This window comes from Lepidochelys kempii, chromosome 1 (genome assembly GCF_965140265.1).
Source record: "Lepidochelys kempii isolate rLepKem1 chromosome 1, rLepKem1.hap2, whole genome shotgun sequence".
NCBI lineage: Eukaryota > Metazoa > Chordata > Testudines > Cheloniidae > Lepidochelys > Lepidochelys kempii.
The window spans coordinates 293,199,874-293,218,054 of record NC_133256.1 but is presented as its reverse complement, the minus strand read 5'-3'; the positions used below and the strand labels follow the sequence as shown (position 1 = coordinate 293,218,054).

The 18,181-nt window shown below is 36.5% G+C and overlaps 1 protein-coding gene across 7 annotated transcripts in view; it reads right to left on the bottom strand.

The window, feature by feature from the left end:
- RPAP3 (RNA polymerase II associated protein 3) overlaps nt 1–18,181 on the bottom strand; it is a 50,493-nt gene that overhangs the window by 1,179 nt on the left and 31,133 nt on the right. For 6 of the 7 annotated variants that reach the window (XM_073327966.1, XM_073327968.1, XM_073327967.1 and 3 more), the window contains 8 exons: nt 14,970–15,097; nt 13,273–13,394; nt 10,192–10,262; nt 9,947–10,063; nt 7,852–8,063; nt 4,543–4,738; nt 3,618–3,715; nt 1,845–1,945 (listed from right to left, as the gene is read on the bottom strand). In XM_073327966.1, the coding sequence (XP_073184067.1) occupies nt 1,845–1,945; nt 3,618–3,715; nt 4,543–4,738; nt 7,852–8,063; nt 9,947–10,063; nt 10,192–10,262; nt 13,273–13,394; nt 14,970–15,097 (1,045 nt within the window). The remainder of the gene's footprint in view (nt 1–1,844; nt 1,946–3,617; nt 3,716–4,542; nt 4,739–7,851; nt 8,064–9,946; nt 10,064–10,191; nt 10,263–13,272; nt 13,395–14,969; nt 15,098–18,181) is intronic. The other variant, XR_012156781.1, reaches the window with a different exon arrangement.

Here is an 18,181-nt window from a genome sequence, read left to right as displayed (position 1 = left end):
CATTTATCAGCAGTAGATGTCATAGGGCACCAAATGGCTTGTGTGCACACAACTGGTGGTCTCAGTCTAGGTCTGAAATAGACAAATATTCAAATGAAAAAAACACACCTCAATGGGCTGAATGAAAGGAGGGTCAAGGCACAAAGAGTAAAACTCCTGTGAACTAACTGTGGTGGTCCTTCAAGAACAGTGCTGACGCATACAGGCAGAACAATTTTGAGAAGCTTGCACTGTCTCTGCTTAAATGTGTTCTGTGGCTAAACAGAAGATGATTTCTCACTCCTAGAGACTGACTAGCACACACATGAACACTAATTAAAAATAAAATCAACTAAAAAAAATAGAAGTCAGAAAACAATTACAATGTAGACTAATGATCAAAAGATGCTAAGAGGGATCCAACAGAATCTGATTCACGTAACAAGTGTGAAAACCAATATTAAAAAAAAAATTTACTAACAAGAGTATTAGGGCAAAATTCTCAAGGTGGGTTAAAGCCTTTTACACAACTCAAGTGGTGCAGAGGAATCATAATGTAGCTGCAAATGCCCAGCAGAGATGTTCCAGAAGTACAGGAACTCTGTTGGAGTATGTGTGCTTTCACAGGCCCTGCGCAACACATCCCACCGCAGAACCTAGAGGGACTAAAATGGTGGGGAACAGAGATGCGTCAGGGGCAGGGAGGAGCTCTATCATGGCAATTATCCATTGGCAGGGTATATTATATTAGTGACTCTTTTCCAATGGCACGAGTTAAAACTGCCACGAAGCAGCTCTAAGTTGTATCAGAGCTGGGGCCAGCCATGCAAATCAGGGAGCTGTTTCAGCCCACCAAACTTCTCCTGTGCCAAGACAGAATCAAGCCTTTAGTGCCTTGATATTACAGTGATGGGTAAAATGCAAAGGTGGCAGCACTCAGTACTGCAATTAGAGCCTGAGTTTGACTCTACAACATTTTGAACATTTTCTTCCCAAATTTGATTTTGTGAGAATCAGATATGAATGACATCATGCATTTTGCTACTACATTGTGCTCAATTACAACTGCAGCTACTAGCGTTTGTACACAACATTGCTATTGAAAAAGGTAGTTATAACCAGCATGTCTTTTTTGGCTGTTAGTTTGAGTTTTAAGAAGATCCTAAAAACTGAAAGTTTCTGAGAAGCACATTTAAAACAGCTGATTTGATCAAGCATTCATATGTCATTTAAAATCATCTAGATGGAATTTCAAGTAATCTATAACAAATCATTTACATTTCAAAGACAATCAAAATGTTGTTCTAAAATATATGCTTTAGGAATTATTTTGGGGAAGTTTCATGGCCTGTGTTACACTGAAGGTCAGACTAGATGATCACAGTGGTTCCTTCTGGGCTTAAAATCTATGAAGAATAATTTGTTTCAGGGAGGGTCCTTCACACCCCGCACAGTACCCCAAGGATTTGTCCCCATTTCTTCCTTTATTTTCCCCACTTACAAAAGCCCTATATAAACTGATCTCCCAGCCAAGAAGGATATGATTTGCCTGAAACCTGTCAGATCCACAACTGCTCAGGCAAGAATGGTCACTACAAAGTGGTGGAAAATTTCCCTTCTCAGAGTGGTTGAGTTCACTGCTTTTAGACTGATCCACATATCTTCCCCTCCACTCCCCATCAACCTCTCAAAAAAGAATCAAACTGGAAACCTTTTTAGAAACATGTAGTTAAAGCAGCCTCTGAAGTGTAAATAAATATTGGCTGTAAACTGAATGGATACTGAAGTATCTGACTGAAATGAGACGTATACCAAGATCCAAGTTTGAAAAAAAAAAAAAAGATTTGGCATTACTTTCTACTTACTTTTTTTCTCCAAGTCTGACATAAACATGACTGCCATGTCAAATCTTTTTAATTCAGATAGCCTCTGGAGAATTTCAAGGATGAGCGATGGTTTCTCTTTCCTAAAATAGCAAATTATTAAATATATATGAAAATAACTACCTCTGATTAGAAAGATCCAATAGATACAAGCAGGATTACGGAATTCAGGAAATTCAAGCTACAGAAACAGATGAAATCAAACAAACAAACAGTTTGTATGCAAATATTTTTAGTACTAGCGAACAAAGGTAAAAAAAAAATATACAGAAAGAAGGAGGAAAGTTGACAAGGCGACATTAAATCATGCACTAGTTATTGCTATTCTAAATATCAAATCATACTTTTCAGTGCCCAAAAGGTTGGTGCTTATGGTGCATGTTTCTTTTTGAACCTTTCCATAACCACAGCACCTTTCTGAGTTGTTATTCTTAGCTCATGATAATGGAGAGAGAAATCATATTCCTCGTTTTCAACCAAAAATGGAAACAACAGATAATATCACTTAAAAACACCATCTCTGGCTTTCCTAAGGAAACACATGCTCATACAAACTATGTCAGCTAAAATGCCTTAGTACTAAGAAATCCATTTGATGTGCCACTTTAGACATCTACAGATCATGATCTATTGATTAGTGTATGCAAATCCAGAGGGTTTCAGGAGGAAAATAAGGAGAGATTTTAATGGGTAGTAATTTGTTTGTGAGGATGTACAGACATCAGATTGTATGGTTGCTGTCATTTTCAGCAGTATGGAAAAATCTCTTTTTTTTTTTTTTTTTTTTTTTGACAATGAGAGCATATTTGACCACCTTCCTTCCTCTTTCACTACCAATGACTACAAATTATCTTTTTGATTTATACCTCAAGTTCCCCTCCTTTTAAAAACTGGTTTTAACTTTCTGCTCTCAACAAATTCACTCTCTAGCAGCCATGCAAGTAGTAACACGGAATGAAGGACATGCCTCTTCAGGTGTGGTGATTCACCCTCATGATTTGTTGCTGTTGGGACAATACTTGCTTCTGGCCTATATCTGGCCCCTTTAATTTACACTTGCTACTCTGCATCATAAAAAAAATATAACATATTTTTAGAGCTCAGATTAATTTAGAGGAGTGGCACATTGTTCATAATGAGCAGAATGAACTTTTTAGCCTCAAGTAATGCAGCGCTGAAATATCTCAAAAATAACTGCCAAGTGCTTTTTATTTTCTTAATATTAAGACTTCTATTCCCATACACATGCTCGCTACTTTTCAGTGTTCTGTTACAGAATACAAGCATATAATTAAAGGGGGAAAAATAAAAACCAAGACACTGAAGGCATCACAATGAAGATAGCATAAAATAATGAAATTTCTTAGTTCTTTGCTCGTCTTTGACCTACATTTTATTGTTTTAAAAATGAATTCTGAGCTCAAGGAATATGCTATCTTTCCAATAGAAACAAATCACTTCACATAGGCTATCAAGTAGTTAGTCAGTGGCCAGTAATGACACAATCTGAATTTAAACCAATGCCTTAACGCAAAAGGCTTTTTATTTCATTACCAATTTTCTCCTAGCTGGTCCTTCTGAAATACTCTTCTTTTCTGAAAATTAATTTCTTGAGGAATACATTTAAATAACTACATCCTGATAAGCCAGTGTTATATACTATAGACTACATATTCGGTATACTAAACAGAAAAAGCCTCTGTTGGATGCAAACAATATAAAACCCTAGGATAATTAGTGAGGAACTGAACTTACTCAATGTAAAAGTCTTGCAGAATTTTCAAAATCTGGTTAAATACATCTGGATCTAAGGATTTTTGGAACAGCTTTGGATAAAGCGAAGGCTCTATTTGCTTTGGAAGAATAAAAAACACTGTTATTTACAGACAAAAAATATTATTCAATTGTGAAAACTGAAACTAATCATTTTAAGTTCTCCTACCGGGATCCATTCCCTTCCACATATTTTTATAATGCCTACCAACATCATGGGCACTCCTGGAAATAAGTTAAAAAAAGCTACAAGAATAGGTTTTGGCCTATTATGCATATAGCCTTCTACATTCTGTTGAAAAGATAGCTGTAGTTACAAGGAAATATATTTTTCTTCTTAGAGCTCATTTTATTTTATTTACTTGTACATTTTTGCAAGTGATTGTTAAAGGTTTTTTAAAAAATGTACATTAACCTTTGGTAACAAGGGAGGAACTAAAATTACCTTTTTTCCTTCAAAACTATTGAATTAAAATATAGATTAAAGTAGGTTGAGGCACTTTAAAATACCTATACAGCCTATAAAGGGATAAGAATGCTGGGACAAGAATGCTACAGCTCCAATCCGGTAAAAAACACGTGAGTAACTGGAGTTCAATGTGGATACAAAATGTGTGTTTACATAATTTGGGCCTAAGTTAGAAGGAAGGGATTAAAAAAAAATGAGGACACCATTCATAGACTTATACTGTAAATGTCAAATAAAACAAAATCGAGCACAGAATGAAAATTATTTTCACATGGAGTCAAAGCTCCTTGGTATCATGGGAAAGGGGTTTAAATGAAAATAAAGATACTGCCATTTGTGAACTGTTAAATCATTCTAGACACTAAATTTCCCAATCCACCACCATAAAAGGACACTATTTCTTTAAGCACAGTTGTAGTCACAGAATACGACTCTTACCTTTAGGTACATGTACATCTTATCTGGGCAGCCTTTCAATTTTCTGAAATCAGATTCAAGCTGGAATGAATTTGCAGGGATTGCAGGAACATCAGATGTAGACGCAGGAAGTAATGTTTTTTCTTGTTCTAGATGATTTTTCAGACTGGATGATTGAAGTGTAGCTGATGGCATCTCTTTCATATTGGTTGGGGATCTACAAATATTTGTTTAATTGTACATTTTAAAATAAAAATTCTGTCCATTTCATAAAGGAGTCTTAGTTGGAGCTATTGGGTACCATCTCTTTTGCAAATCTGAGCCTTAATAAATATCCTCACTTTCAAGATTTTAGTAATAGTTTGTATAAAAAGCAATTATTTTCTTCAGACAAAAATATTCCTAAGCTTTGAAATAAAAGCAAAAGAACATATTTAAATTGAGCTAATTAAATGTTTGTTAAAATATGATTTGACTGGTCAATGTAAATGATTTTCCAGTCCTGTAAAGAAGTATGTGCTACATATTTATTATATTTCCATAAATAACTGTTTTTAGTGCACGAAATGCTTCTACCATTCAATATATATCAGCATTACATAAATTCTTTCCTCCACAGCTGCAAGAATAAGAAAATAAGTTTTCTTTGGAATTTCATAATGCAAAACAATAAGCATGTCAAATGTGAAAACATTTTCAACAGTGATTACAGTGCAGCCATTTGTTCTCCTATAATTTATTTGTCATTTCAATCAGTATATTTTTAGTGGTTAGAACATGGCCGTAAAAATGTACTTTTGCCCTAAAAACACTATAAATTGAATCCATTCAGTTGTTCAGGGGAGGAAAAAAAACAACTAAATTTTTCCAGACCATTTTCCAGTTAGTAAAAATATGTTAAAGGCAAAGAATACCATATTAATATTCTCCAACAGTTCAAAGAGCCTGGGAAATTGGCTTAAACAGCCAATCAAGGATTCCCAGCACCTGGGTGTAGGGAGCTATCTCCACTGGTTCCAGATCACCCAGCCCAGCACTCACCCAGTTTAGGAGTCATCCCAGGGATGATTCCAGCCAATGTAATAACCCTATCACAGGCTCGCTGGCCTTTTAAGGGGAGTTGGGCTCAGCCTAGTCTGGAAAGGTCAGCTACCCTCTTCCTCCAGCTGATCCTGATCAGCTAGGGAGCAGATGGCCCTGTTTAATTATTAGTCCCAACTGGGAAGGGTTATGGAATGACCTCAAAGGGTTGCAAGAGCTTGGTTGGGGGAGGCAATCAGTTTAGTGTCTAGAATGATTCAGGTTGATTCCGCTAGTAGGCTCTGGAGAAGGGTAGCTCCCAGACAAACACCCTGGTGGACTGAGGGTTTCAGGAAGGAGACTGGCTCCTATGACTGACCCTGGGAGGAAGGCGGCTCCCAGAGGGGAAATGCCCTGAGAGTCAGTGCTCTGTGGAGAGTGGGAAAGGCCTGAGAGCTTAGGCCAAGAAGGGTGAAAAACCTTTCTGTTTATAAAAACAACAAGGAGTCTGGTGGCACATTAAAGACTAACAGATTTATTTGGGCATAAGCTTTTGTGGGTAAAAGCCCCACTTCTTCAGATGCATGGAGAGAAAATTACAAGATGCAGACATAAATATACTGACGCATGAAAGGAAGGGAGTTACCTCACAAGTGGAGAACCAGTGTTGACAGGGCCAATTTGATCAGGGTGGATGTAGCCCACTCCCAATAATAGATGAGGAGATGTCAATTCCAGGAGAGGCAAAGCTTCTTTTATAATGAGCCAGCCACCCCGAGTCCCTATTCAAGCCCAAATTAATGGTGTTAAATTTGCAAATGAATTTTGGTTCTACTGTTTCTCTTTGAAGTCTGTTTCTGAAGTTTTTTTTGTTCAAGTATAGCTACTTTCAAATCTGCTATAGACTGTCCAGGAAGATTGAAGTGTTCTCCTACTGGCTTTTGTATGTTGCCATTCCTGATGTCCGATTTGTGTCCATTTATTCTTTTACATAAGGACTGTACAGTTTGGCCAATGTACTAACCCAGGAATCAATCCCTATAGCAAACCTCGTTGCCTACTCTGTCCCCATATCTACTCTGGCAACACCATCAGAGGACCCAACCACATCAGCCACACCATCAGAGGCTCATTCACCTGCACGTCTACTAATGTTATATATGCCATCATATGCCAGCAATGCCCCTCAATGAGAAACAGCAGAACTAAAATTCATTTGCAAATTTAACACCATTAATTTGGGCTTGAATAGGGACTGGGAGGGGCTGGCTCATTACAAAAGCAGCTTTTCCACTCCTGGAACTGACACCTCCTTATCTATTATTGGGAGTGGACTGCATCCACCCTGATCAAATTGGCCTGTCAACACTGGTTCTCCACTTGTGAGGTAACTTCCTTCTCTTCATGTGTCAGTATATTTATGTCTGCATCTGTAATTTTCACTCCATGCATCTGAAGAAGTGGGGTTTTTATGTTAGTCTTTAAGGTGCCACCGGACTCCTTGTTGTTTTTGTGGATCCAAACGGCTCCCCCAGTACCTTTCTGTTTATGTTGCACTTGGGATTACTGTTTAAATTTGTTACCAGTACCTTGCTGGGTGGGGCTGATGGAGACTACTCCTTGGGAGAAAACTGAGACATGGTGAATAGTGCCGTGGTGGGCCAAAAGGGGGGTAAGGTGGATTCTGACCCTGCCACAGGCTCCTTGGGAGCTCTTACCAGTCAACAGAACTTGGAGCAGACATGAGGCTCCTGGCTGCCTCCACAACTGGAGAAGCGGTGGCAAAATCCTTTAATACCATCTTTGTTGCTTCCCGTCCCCAGGTGTCCAGAGCAGACCTCTAGCACTCCTAAGAACCTGAGAATCTTGCACTAAAATTCCCAACTGACTTTCTATAATTGAGGTAAGATGTAATGCATAGGAAATGTAGCATATTTTATACATCAAAATTACATAACTTCCCTCAGATATTTGGAATACCTGAGCAAAACAATCTAAGTTAACAACTTGTCCACCTGTTTCTAAAAGGCTCATATTTGTTTCAGAAGTTTCTCTCCTTCACACACACACACACACACACATTCTGTGAACCTGTGTTTCCAAAGTAAATCTTCAAACAAGGTGTATATAGCTAAAAGACTATTTAATAAAAACAATACAGTAGTTAAGTTTTCAAATTTCAATTACAACTACATTTAAGCAAGATTTTTTGGTGCAATATTCAAAGCACGTAATAATCTGAGAAGGATTATATACCCAGTCCCGTTTGCCTATCAAATCTGAGAACACCAAAGAGTTTATTATACTCACTGGAAGGCTGGTATATCACTGATTTCTTCTATTTTCAACTGTTTTGCTCTAGGAGTATCAGATGTAGTTAAGAGGTCATCTTGATTTAGATTCTTAGTTGTTTCTACGCTTGTAGAATTAATCCAATTACTGACTAGAGTAGTAGTATTAGGCACATCAACATTCTGCATCTCATCACCAACTTCTTCAATGAATATTCTTCTCAAAGGCTTCTAAATAGAACAAACCACTAAGGTTAGTGGGATACTCTACTTTATTCTTTGTAAAGACTATTGTTTACAATGGACTAGAACCCCAGGGCCACTATGTTAGTGTGTGCTGGTGTCCAGTGCAGATACTTTACAATAAAAATATACAGACGGTTTACATATTTATTATAAATTTGTGACTTCAAAATTCATCATAAAATTAAAAATATTCTCTTTCATTTGCCTCTTTTCCCTGCTACCATTTTACTTTATTCGTATGTATTATGGGGCATTCTCACCTCAAAGTCATTCCATTTCTATATTTTGTTTTCCCAGACAAGTAAAAAACAAACAAAAAACAAACAACCCTCCTCTCCCCCACACAAAAAACATACCTCTTCTGAGAGGCTCTTTAATCTTTCAATTTAGGATCTATGATATTTGGCCATCACTGGTCAACCAAATTTTGTATCCAAAGAAAGACATGCAATGAGATTTGACTAGCTTTATTTTGCATAAATAACTACAAATAGGTCTGTGGTCACAGAATTTAAAATCCAGCCATACTATTCACTAAATGACATCCTGAAGCAGTGAATTCCATAGTGTGCCTACCCATTGTTACTGAAATAATTTGTTTCATTTGTTCCAGTTTTGCTAATAATTACTTTGATCCCTGCCTGATCTCCAACAATTGCAGACATCATATTACAGGCCCTCCACAGGATCTCAGGGTCTTTTACCAACCACCCAAATGAAGGGTGAATTCCATCCACTGAATGTAATCTTTTGGGAGAAGAGTGTGTTATGCACATTTGCAAGGCTATATACAATTATTAGTAATGGGACTCTGAAGTTCAAACAGCTAATTAATCTGTTAAAGGGAAGAACAGAAGAATGCAAAAGATTCTGGGGCAGATTCTCTGTCATGACTGAGATCTACTTAACACAGTGAAGAGGCCTTCAGGGAACCAGTTATGACTTACCAGTCCCCAGCTCTGGCCCAGCCCCACCTTAGGTTAGAACAGTGTGAGTTGCTCTAACAGCTATGCTAACTAGCAACAATCTCCAAAGAACAGTCCTCTATCTTGGGGTAGGCAGAGTGCAATCAATTATGGACACAACCCATCCTGTCTTGTGTCAGGAGAGGCATAGGGTCTCCACTGGGGAGATACAAGTGGTTTCTGTTCTCTTTGTACTGCAAGATCAATGAAAAGGGAGCAGAGTAGGACAGTAAATTTGTAAGTGTCAGTAAATGCCTAACCTTAATAGAACCATGAAGGACAAATGAATCTATATTTAGTACCTCCAGTTAGTGCAGCTTTTAAGCTGAAAATTAGCATGTCAAGAATGCTACAGCTGATATAACCAAGTGTAATTTAACATTATAGAGGATATATTCTATTACATTTGTATTATACAATATCTATTAATTGGATGAAATAAATCCAATACTTATTTTTAAAATTTAAAGTAAAAGACATTATTTTCTACCTAACTTTAGTCTGTTACCAATTTTGGTTTAATACTACAATGAAAGGAATCAAGAAACAAAACTGTTTGGAAGTTAATTAAATTAAGAAAAAATGTATTTGTCAAACATTAGTGTGCTTTGCACTGTACAAAACACAGTAAATACTCTGTGTCCCAGGGAATTTACCTTATAGTTATAAGGAACAGAAAAAAATTAAAATTATGAATAGTGTAAGTCTAATGCATGCAGAAATCTGTATCTGCAAACTGCATTTATTATCTTAATATATATTTAAATAAGGCATTTTTACACTAAAAGTGTGCATGCCAAATATCAGTTTACATTTACAACACAACAGGTAAGAAAGGAATTAAATGTTTAACTGCACGCCCCTCTATATTTTCAAAATGTTTCCCCCTTCTTCCCCACTTACAGTTGATCTAAGATGTAAGGGTTTATCAATGGGCTGCACCAGGTTTCGTATTTCTGTTTCTTCTGCGGATGGTTCAGGACATTCCTGGTAAGTCCACAGCCCTTTCTCAACTAATTCCTTAAAGATAATTGTTCAGATAATTAAAATTAAAGGTTAGTTATGAAATTCATTACATTTATACATCTAATCTAAGCACAGAAATATTCTGTTAATAAACTGCAACATATAGTCACAAACATACATACATTCTGTATTTTGGTTAGTTCATTTATTGCTTGTTTATTGCCAGGTTCCAACTTCAAAACTGTTTCAAAATCTAAGTGAATAAAAAATATGAGAAAAAAAAGGTATAAGTTTCAAGTTGAAGCATTTCTGGTCTTTTTCTTTCTTTTTTTTAATTAAACTATCTGTTTTTTCCAAAGGTAACTGCCTCCAAAATAATTAGTTTACAAGTAAATTAGGGCTGTCAGGCGATTAAAAAAAATTAATCTTGATTAATCGCACTGTTAAACAATAATAGACTACTATTTATTTAATATTTTTGGATGTTTTCTATATTTTCAAATACATTGATTTCAATTACAATATGATACAAAGTGTACCTCGCTCACTTTATTTTCATTATAAACATTTGCAATGTAAAAACCAAAATAGTATTTTTTAATTCACCTAATACAAGTACTGTAGTGCAATCTCTTTATCACGCAAGTTGAACTTACAAAGGTAGAATTATGTACAAAAAAATAACTGCATTCAAAAATAAAACAATGTAAAACTTTAGAGCATACAAGTCCACTGAGTCCTACTTCTGCAAATGTGTTTTTCTGAGCGATTGGCTGGAGACGATGCGGCTCGCTTCTTGCTTACAATGTCACCTGAAAGTGAGAATAGGCATTCGCCTGGCACTGTTGTAGCCTGCGTTGCAAGATATTTACGTGCCGGATGTGTTGAAGATTCATATGTCCCTTCATGCTTCAACCACCATTCCAGAGGGCATGTGTCCATGCTGATGATGGGTTCAGCTTGATAACGAACCAAAGCAGAGCAGAACGCATGCTCATTCTCATCATCTGAGTCAGATGCCACCAGCAGAAGACTAATTTTCTTTTTTGGTGGTTCAGGTTCTGTAGTTTCCGCATCTGAGCGTCGCTCTTTTAAGACTTCTGAAGCCATGCTCCACACTTCATCCGCCTCAGATTGCAGATGGCACTTCAGAATCTTAAACCTTGGGTGGAGTGCTGTAGCTAATTTTAGAAATCTCACATCGGTACCTTCTTTGTGTTTTGTCAAATCTACTGTTAAAATGTTCTTAAAACAACATGTGGTGAGTCACCATCCAAGACTGCTATAACATGAAATATATGGCAGAATGCAGGTAAAACAGAACAGGAGACACAGAACTCCTTGGGGGAGAATTGTGTCACAAATTTAATTAACAGATTTTTTTAACGAGCCTTATCAGCATGGAAGCATGTCTTCTGGAATGGTAGCTGAAGCATGGAGGGGCATACAAATGTTTAGAATATCTGGCACATAAATACCTTGCAATGCCAGCTACAAAAGTGCCATGCGAATGCCTGTTGTCACTTTCAGGTAATATTGTAAATAAGAAGCAGGCAGCATTATCTCCCGTAAATGTAAACAAACTTGCTTCTCTTAGCGACTGGATGAACAAGGAGGAGGACTGAGTGGACTTGTAGGCTCTAAAGTTTTATACTGTTTTGTTTTTGAGTGCAATTATGTAACAAAAAAAATAAATCTATATTTGTAAGTTACACTTTCACGATAAAGAGATTGCACTACAGTATTTATACGAGGTGAACTGAAAAACACTTTCTTTTGTTTATCATTTTTACAGAGCAAATATTTGTGATAAAAAATAATATAAAGTAAGCACTGCACATTTCATATTCTATGTTGTAATAGAAATGAATAAATTTGAAAATGTAGAAAAACATCCAAAAATATTTAATACATTTCAGCTGGCATCCTATTGTTTAACAGTGTAATTAATCGTGATTAACTTTTTTGAGTTTATCACGTGAGTTAACTGTGATCGATCAACAGCCCTAAAATAAAATATAAAAATTAACTCCATTTAACTTGGAAAAATATAAAGCTAGACTATTTCCTAGTAGCTAATAATATATAATATAAGAAATGTTTTATAACTAGGTGGGAAAAACACATTTTATGTTAAAATAAGACTTATTATGAAAGCACCAGTCACAGTTCCATATTTAAGATTGATTGGCAAGTTACATTTAAATAGGAACTACAAATACATAATTAGGGCACCCAAACAGCCATAACTCTCTCCTGTAGTGATACCACAAGGCAGCAGGGCTGAGAAAAAAAAAACATGTCTTTAAAAAAATTAATTTTTACCTAAAATGGAACTATAAACACTAAAATGCTTTAATTATAACTATGTGGTTATTGCACGGTGTCAGTACAGAGGATTAAGGTTGTTTAGGTGCCTTAACTCTGCATTTCCATACCTTTAACATGTCTGGATTTCTTTTAAATTTAATCTTAATCTGAATTTCCTAGTTTTATCATGTTTCTTTCTCTAACAGTTACACTTTTCCTGTGACATATTTTCCCCTAAATTACTATTCTCAAACTAGACTCCATCTTAATGTAGTTTCTGGTTAGAGATAATACTAAAAATACATGCTGAAGCTTAAAAATTAGGTTGGTTTAATGACCATTACTGTATCAGTCTTCATCTCTCCCACTCTTCCAATATTCATGTCCCATGCTGTTGAGTCCTAGTTCCTTGCACGTATTGTTTACGTGTGTGTATATATGTGTGTGTGTGTATATGAGAATGTGATAAAAAGACCAAATGTCAATTGTTGATAAAATTTATCACTAACTCTATATGAAAAATAAATTGATGCAGCTTCATTTAGAAAATGTGACGACAAAAATACTGATGAAAAATAAGTATTATAACTTGCAGAATATAAAAAAAAATGTTTTTCATTATGTTTCATATAAATCCAAACCTAGAACCCTTCTACAACACTCTTTAAATAATACATTCCATTGCAATCTTTAGCGAGATAAAATTATCTGTTCAAATGAATAAGGGGTGGTAGGTGAAATAAATCTTCAATTTGGCCTACCAACACAAAAAATTAGAGATTTGACATTCATGGTACCAAAAAATTGGTCTTCCTAGAAGTCGTGCCCCAATATACTGGAAATGCCAATAAATTGGTTTAATTGTTTATTGGGTGTTTAAAGAATCAGGACTAAATAAATCTACATATGGTACCTAACCCATCACAAACATTTACTTGCATTCAAAGTCTCACCTTGCATAGCTTCTTTTAGCTTTCCTAGTGCTGATCTGGCAGTCCCTCTTCTGGCAAAAGCTTTAGAATAGGAAACATCTAGTAGTACAGCTTGTGTGCAGTCTGTTTCTGCCTCTTCATATCTCAGCAGAAAATAAATTTTAAAAGATTATTATACTAATCATGTAATGAAAACACAGTTTCAATATTAAAAATAAAAATAGTTTCTCCAAGGTATAAACATTTGGACCAAAGGTTTAATATCCGGATGCCTAAAATTAAATCCTTAAATCCATATCTAGTCACAAATAGAAGTGGCCTAGTTTTCAGAAGTGTTGAGCATCCCCAGCTCCCATTAAGTCAATGGGAGGCTCAGGAGCTCAGTACACCTTTGATACTTAATCACTCAATAAAAGAGGCCTGACTTTCAATCTAAGGGTTTAAACTTTAGGCACCTAGGTTTGAAAATTTTAGGCTTAGTTTTTCTTACATCCAGTGATATCACAGATCTAAATTCCCAGCTTCTGTCTACAGTATTTATTTCTAGACTTTTTTTTTTTAATAAACACACAACAAACTACAGAGTTTTTAGAAAGCAATATTTTTCCAAATAAGTGTAATCTAGCAGATTTATTAAAATTTTCTATATTATATACTTTAATATATTGGTTGTATACCTGAATTTTGTGACAGCCACACAGAACACATACTACATGGAAAAAGCCTTTACAAATGGTAGAAACATTTGTCTCATTTGATTGTAAAATTAAATTCCAGAGACAAGCATGTGCATCTATTGTTACTGGGATTTTTTGGTTTACTCAAACAGCAAAAACAAAAACCCAACTACCTTCCTACATCCATAACTGAAAAGAGTTTGTATAATTAAAAATATTTGTTTTATAGACTGCTTATAACCATTCCTTCAGAAGTTTGAAATTTGAATCAATTTCTTTAGCAAAATTAGCTCCCTTACATCCTATATGAGACATCTAGCAACTTTCACCACTATTCATCACTATTACCAGCAGGAGAGTGAGGGTGAGAAAACCTGGATTTGTGCTGGAAATGGCCCACCTTGATTATCATACACATTGTAAGGAGAGTGATCACTTTAGATAAGCTATTACCAGCAGGAGAGTGGGGTGGAAGGAGGTATTGTTTCATGGTCTCTGTGTATATAATGTCTTCTGCAGTTTCCACAGTATGCATCCGATGAAGTGAGCTGTAGCTCACGAAAGCTTATGCTTAAATAAATTGGTTAGTCTCTAAGGTGCCACAAGTACTCTTTTTCTTTTTGCGAATACAGACTAACACGGCTGTTACTCTGAAACCTTTTTATCTTTTTGTCATACATAAACAGTATTGATCCAGGTCCTTTGAAGAGGTGAGTACAGTTGCACAGAACTTTAAAAGTAAGAAAAATAGGACTGGTCAAATTGTGAGACAATGATTCAAGTTTCATTGTAGTTTCAACCAAACCCCATTTTTCTCTCTTTCAAAATGTTTTCATTAAAAATTAATCACAAGACGACATATGCATATATTAACGGAGACATTGAAAAGAACTGAACATTTGTTTGAATATATTTTACACTGAATTCTAAGAAGAAGATAGAATGAATGGCAGTAATGGTTTGAATTTAAATGAAACGGATGTATCATTTTTTGTTCCCAATTTACAAAGAATAGAGAAGTATACACTTAACTCCACTTACTTTTGAATCTTTAGATAGGCCATAGCTCTGTTAGCTGGCAGAAGTGCATTGGTGCCATCTGCTGCTATACCACGTGTATAACATTCAATTGCTGCTTCATATTTTCCCTCTTTGAAATATCCATTTCCCTGATATATTTGAATGGAAAAATTGTATAATATTAAGGAAGTTCTGACAAACACTATACACCGGTGAGCATTTAAAAATACTAACAAGGTGAGTCACATTAATAAGTGATGCGCTTTAAAGTTTGCTAGGTTTGAGAAGTACTTTACTACATTAAATGGGAGACATTTTGTAGCCAGATGTCTACTTAGTTTTCATATTTAGAAATAACACACTGGAAAAACTGTCAAACATGGATTAACTTTTTAACCTTACCACTACTCAAATATTCTTCACAAAATTAATTTCTCACAACAGACCAGCGCCATTGTGTGAGATGATTATATTTAACAGAATACACACACACACTCACACATATATATAAACAATAGAAAAATATATTTATTTTTCTATTGTTTATACGTGTGTATATATATATATATATATATATATATATATATATATATATATATATATATGTGTGTGTGTATATATGAGAATGTGATAAAAAGACCAAATGTCAATTGTTGATAAAATTTATCACTAACTCTATATGAAAAATAAATTGATGCAGCTTTATTTAGAAAATGTGACAACAAAAATACTGATGAAAAATAAGTATTATAACTTGCAGAATTTAAAAAAAAATGTTTTTCATTATGTTTCATATAGAAAGTTATTTAAAAAGAGTATAAACTTTTTCTTTTTTAAATGTCTGATGGGAGATTCCACTGACTCAGCCCTATTAAAAAAAGGACTCAATCATTGCTCAGATAAGGGTAGCAGTGTGCAGTTTATTCATCAGATCCCTGCTCTTTGGAAGAAGACTAGAAGATAATAATTTAGGAATAAAATAAAATCTAGAATCACAAATAATGCATGTGGCAAAACATTCTAATGCATTATGGTAGAAATCTACATCTATGATGCTTTTTTTTTTTTCCAGATAGTTATAGGACATCAGCTATAGAAAAGCTTACGGAGTTACTTCAAGATTATATGACTCCATATGACCCAACTATAACCTATAGTACCACCTGTTCCAGAATAAGTGAGAAGGAAGAAAACTTATAAGCACAGAGGAAAAACAAAAGCACACAGATTTCAGAGTAAGGAATCCTTAAAAATAGTCTATGACGGGGTGGCCAACCTGTGGCTCCGGAGCCATATGCAGCTTCTTCAGAGGTTAATATGAGGCTCCTTGCATGGGTGCCAACTCTGGGGCTGGAGCTACAGGTGCTAACTTTCCAATGTGCTACAGGGTGCTCACTGCTCAAACCCTAGCTCTGCCCCAGCCACACTCCACTCCTTCCCCCAAGGCTCCCGCCCCTTCCCCTGAGTCTGCTGCACCCTTGCTCCTCTTCCTCCACCGCCCCCACCCCGAGCCTCCTGCACACCACAAAATAGCTGATCGTGGCAGGTGGGAGGCGCAGGGATGGAGGGTTAGGTGCTGATCGGCTGTGCTGCTGGCGGGTGGGAGACACTGGAGGTAGTAGGGGGAGCTGACGGGGGGCTGTGGATATGTTACTGTGGCCCTTTGGCAACGCACACTGGTAAATTCTGGCTCCTTCTCAGGCTCAGGTTTCCCACCCTGGTCTATGACTTAGCTGTAAGAAAAGCCAAGAGATCCTCTTTCTCTATGTAGGCCCTCTAACTCATCATCTTCAGATCACAAAATGCTTTGTCAATGCACAATTCCTCCCCCTGACTATAGAAGTCTGTATCTCTAGTTATTATGGCTATTCTGAAAAAAATATACCTGGCACCACTGTTGCCTTGAAAAATGATGAAAAAGAGGCCATTTTAAAAAAGGCTCCTAATTATTTTATTCGGAGACAATCCTCCTTCCACCCTCTCACCCCACAATAAAACTAGAAGAAAAACCTAGAAGAAAAGAAAGTTAAGAGCCTCATTTCTGCGTATGACTCCAGCAACACAAGAAAGGCAGCATTTGCTGCAAGAGATAGAAGACAGGCAATTACTGCCTTTGTTTTTATCCAATTCTGCCTTCTTGCTGGAAGGAGAGGATAGTACAGTGGATAAGGGAGTCATTGTGGAGATTTTTTCTAGATGGCTCCAAAGAAGATATTCTCCATTTTCCTTCTTGGAGACCCTGAAAATGGCAGCAAGGAGGCACATCTTTAGTACTTTACAACCCAGCAAACAAAAAAAAGCCAAGTTCTATTCCAGGGCCAAATCTGCAGCTGCCTCCTAGTCTATGTACTTTAATGTTTCACCTCACCCTTAATCACTCCCCAAATTGCCTGAATATCCATGTGTTTCCCTTGTATTTATTGATTCATCCTCACAATTCCCCTATAAGTTACGGAAGTATTAACTCCATTTTACAGATAGGGAACGGAGTCACAGTAAAATTAAGTGACTTGTCCAAAGGCATTCTGTGGCAGAGCCAGGGACTGAACCCAGCTCTCTTACAGCTTACTTCAGTTCCTCAATTTCAAGATCAAAACTTCAAAGGTTCACACACGCTGTTTTTCTCCAACTCTTCCATCTGCACCAGTGACCCCATCTTTTATCGCCTGATCCCCACTCTGACTTCCTCCTCTACCATTCTCCTCAATCTCTCTCTTTCCTCAAGTTCCTTCCCCTCACAAGCATAAGCCTGCTATGGTCTCCCTCATCCTAAAACACTCACTCTTGACCCTAACCTATCTTTCCATTTACCATTAGCCCTCAGCTTCTAAACTCGTTGCTTTAAGTTCCTCTCTTTCAACTCCATCCTAGTTCTCTCTCCAATCTACCTCCATACAATTATCAAAGTTTCTAAAGAACTCATAACAGTAGTTGAAGGACCTCTACTCCATCTTCATCCTCCTTGATCAGTTGGCTGCTTTTTTAACAGCTGATCATATCCTGCTTCATGAAAGTGTTATTCCTTGCCTTCCTTTAGCATCTCCTTTGGTGGAAACACCTCATTCCTCCTGCTACAAAGATCCACTCTTTGACCATTTCTCTTCTTCCTCTGCATTCTCTGTCTGGATATTTTAAGCGCTCATATGATTTCACCTATGCTATTTATGTCAATTAGTAACAAGTGTACATCTACACTTCTGTCTCCATCCACCCTTGCCACTCAGTCCCTTTCT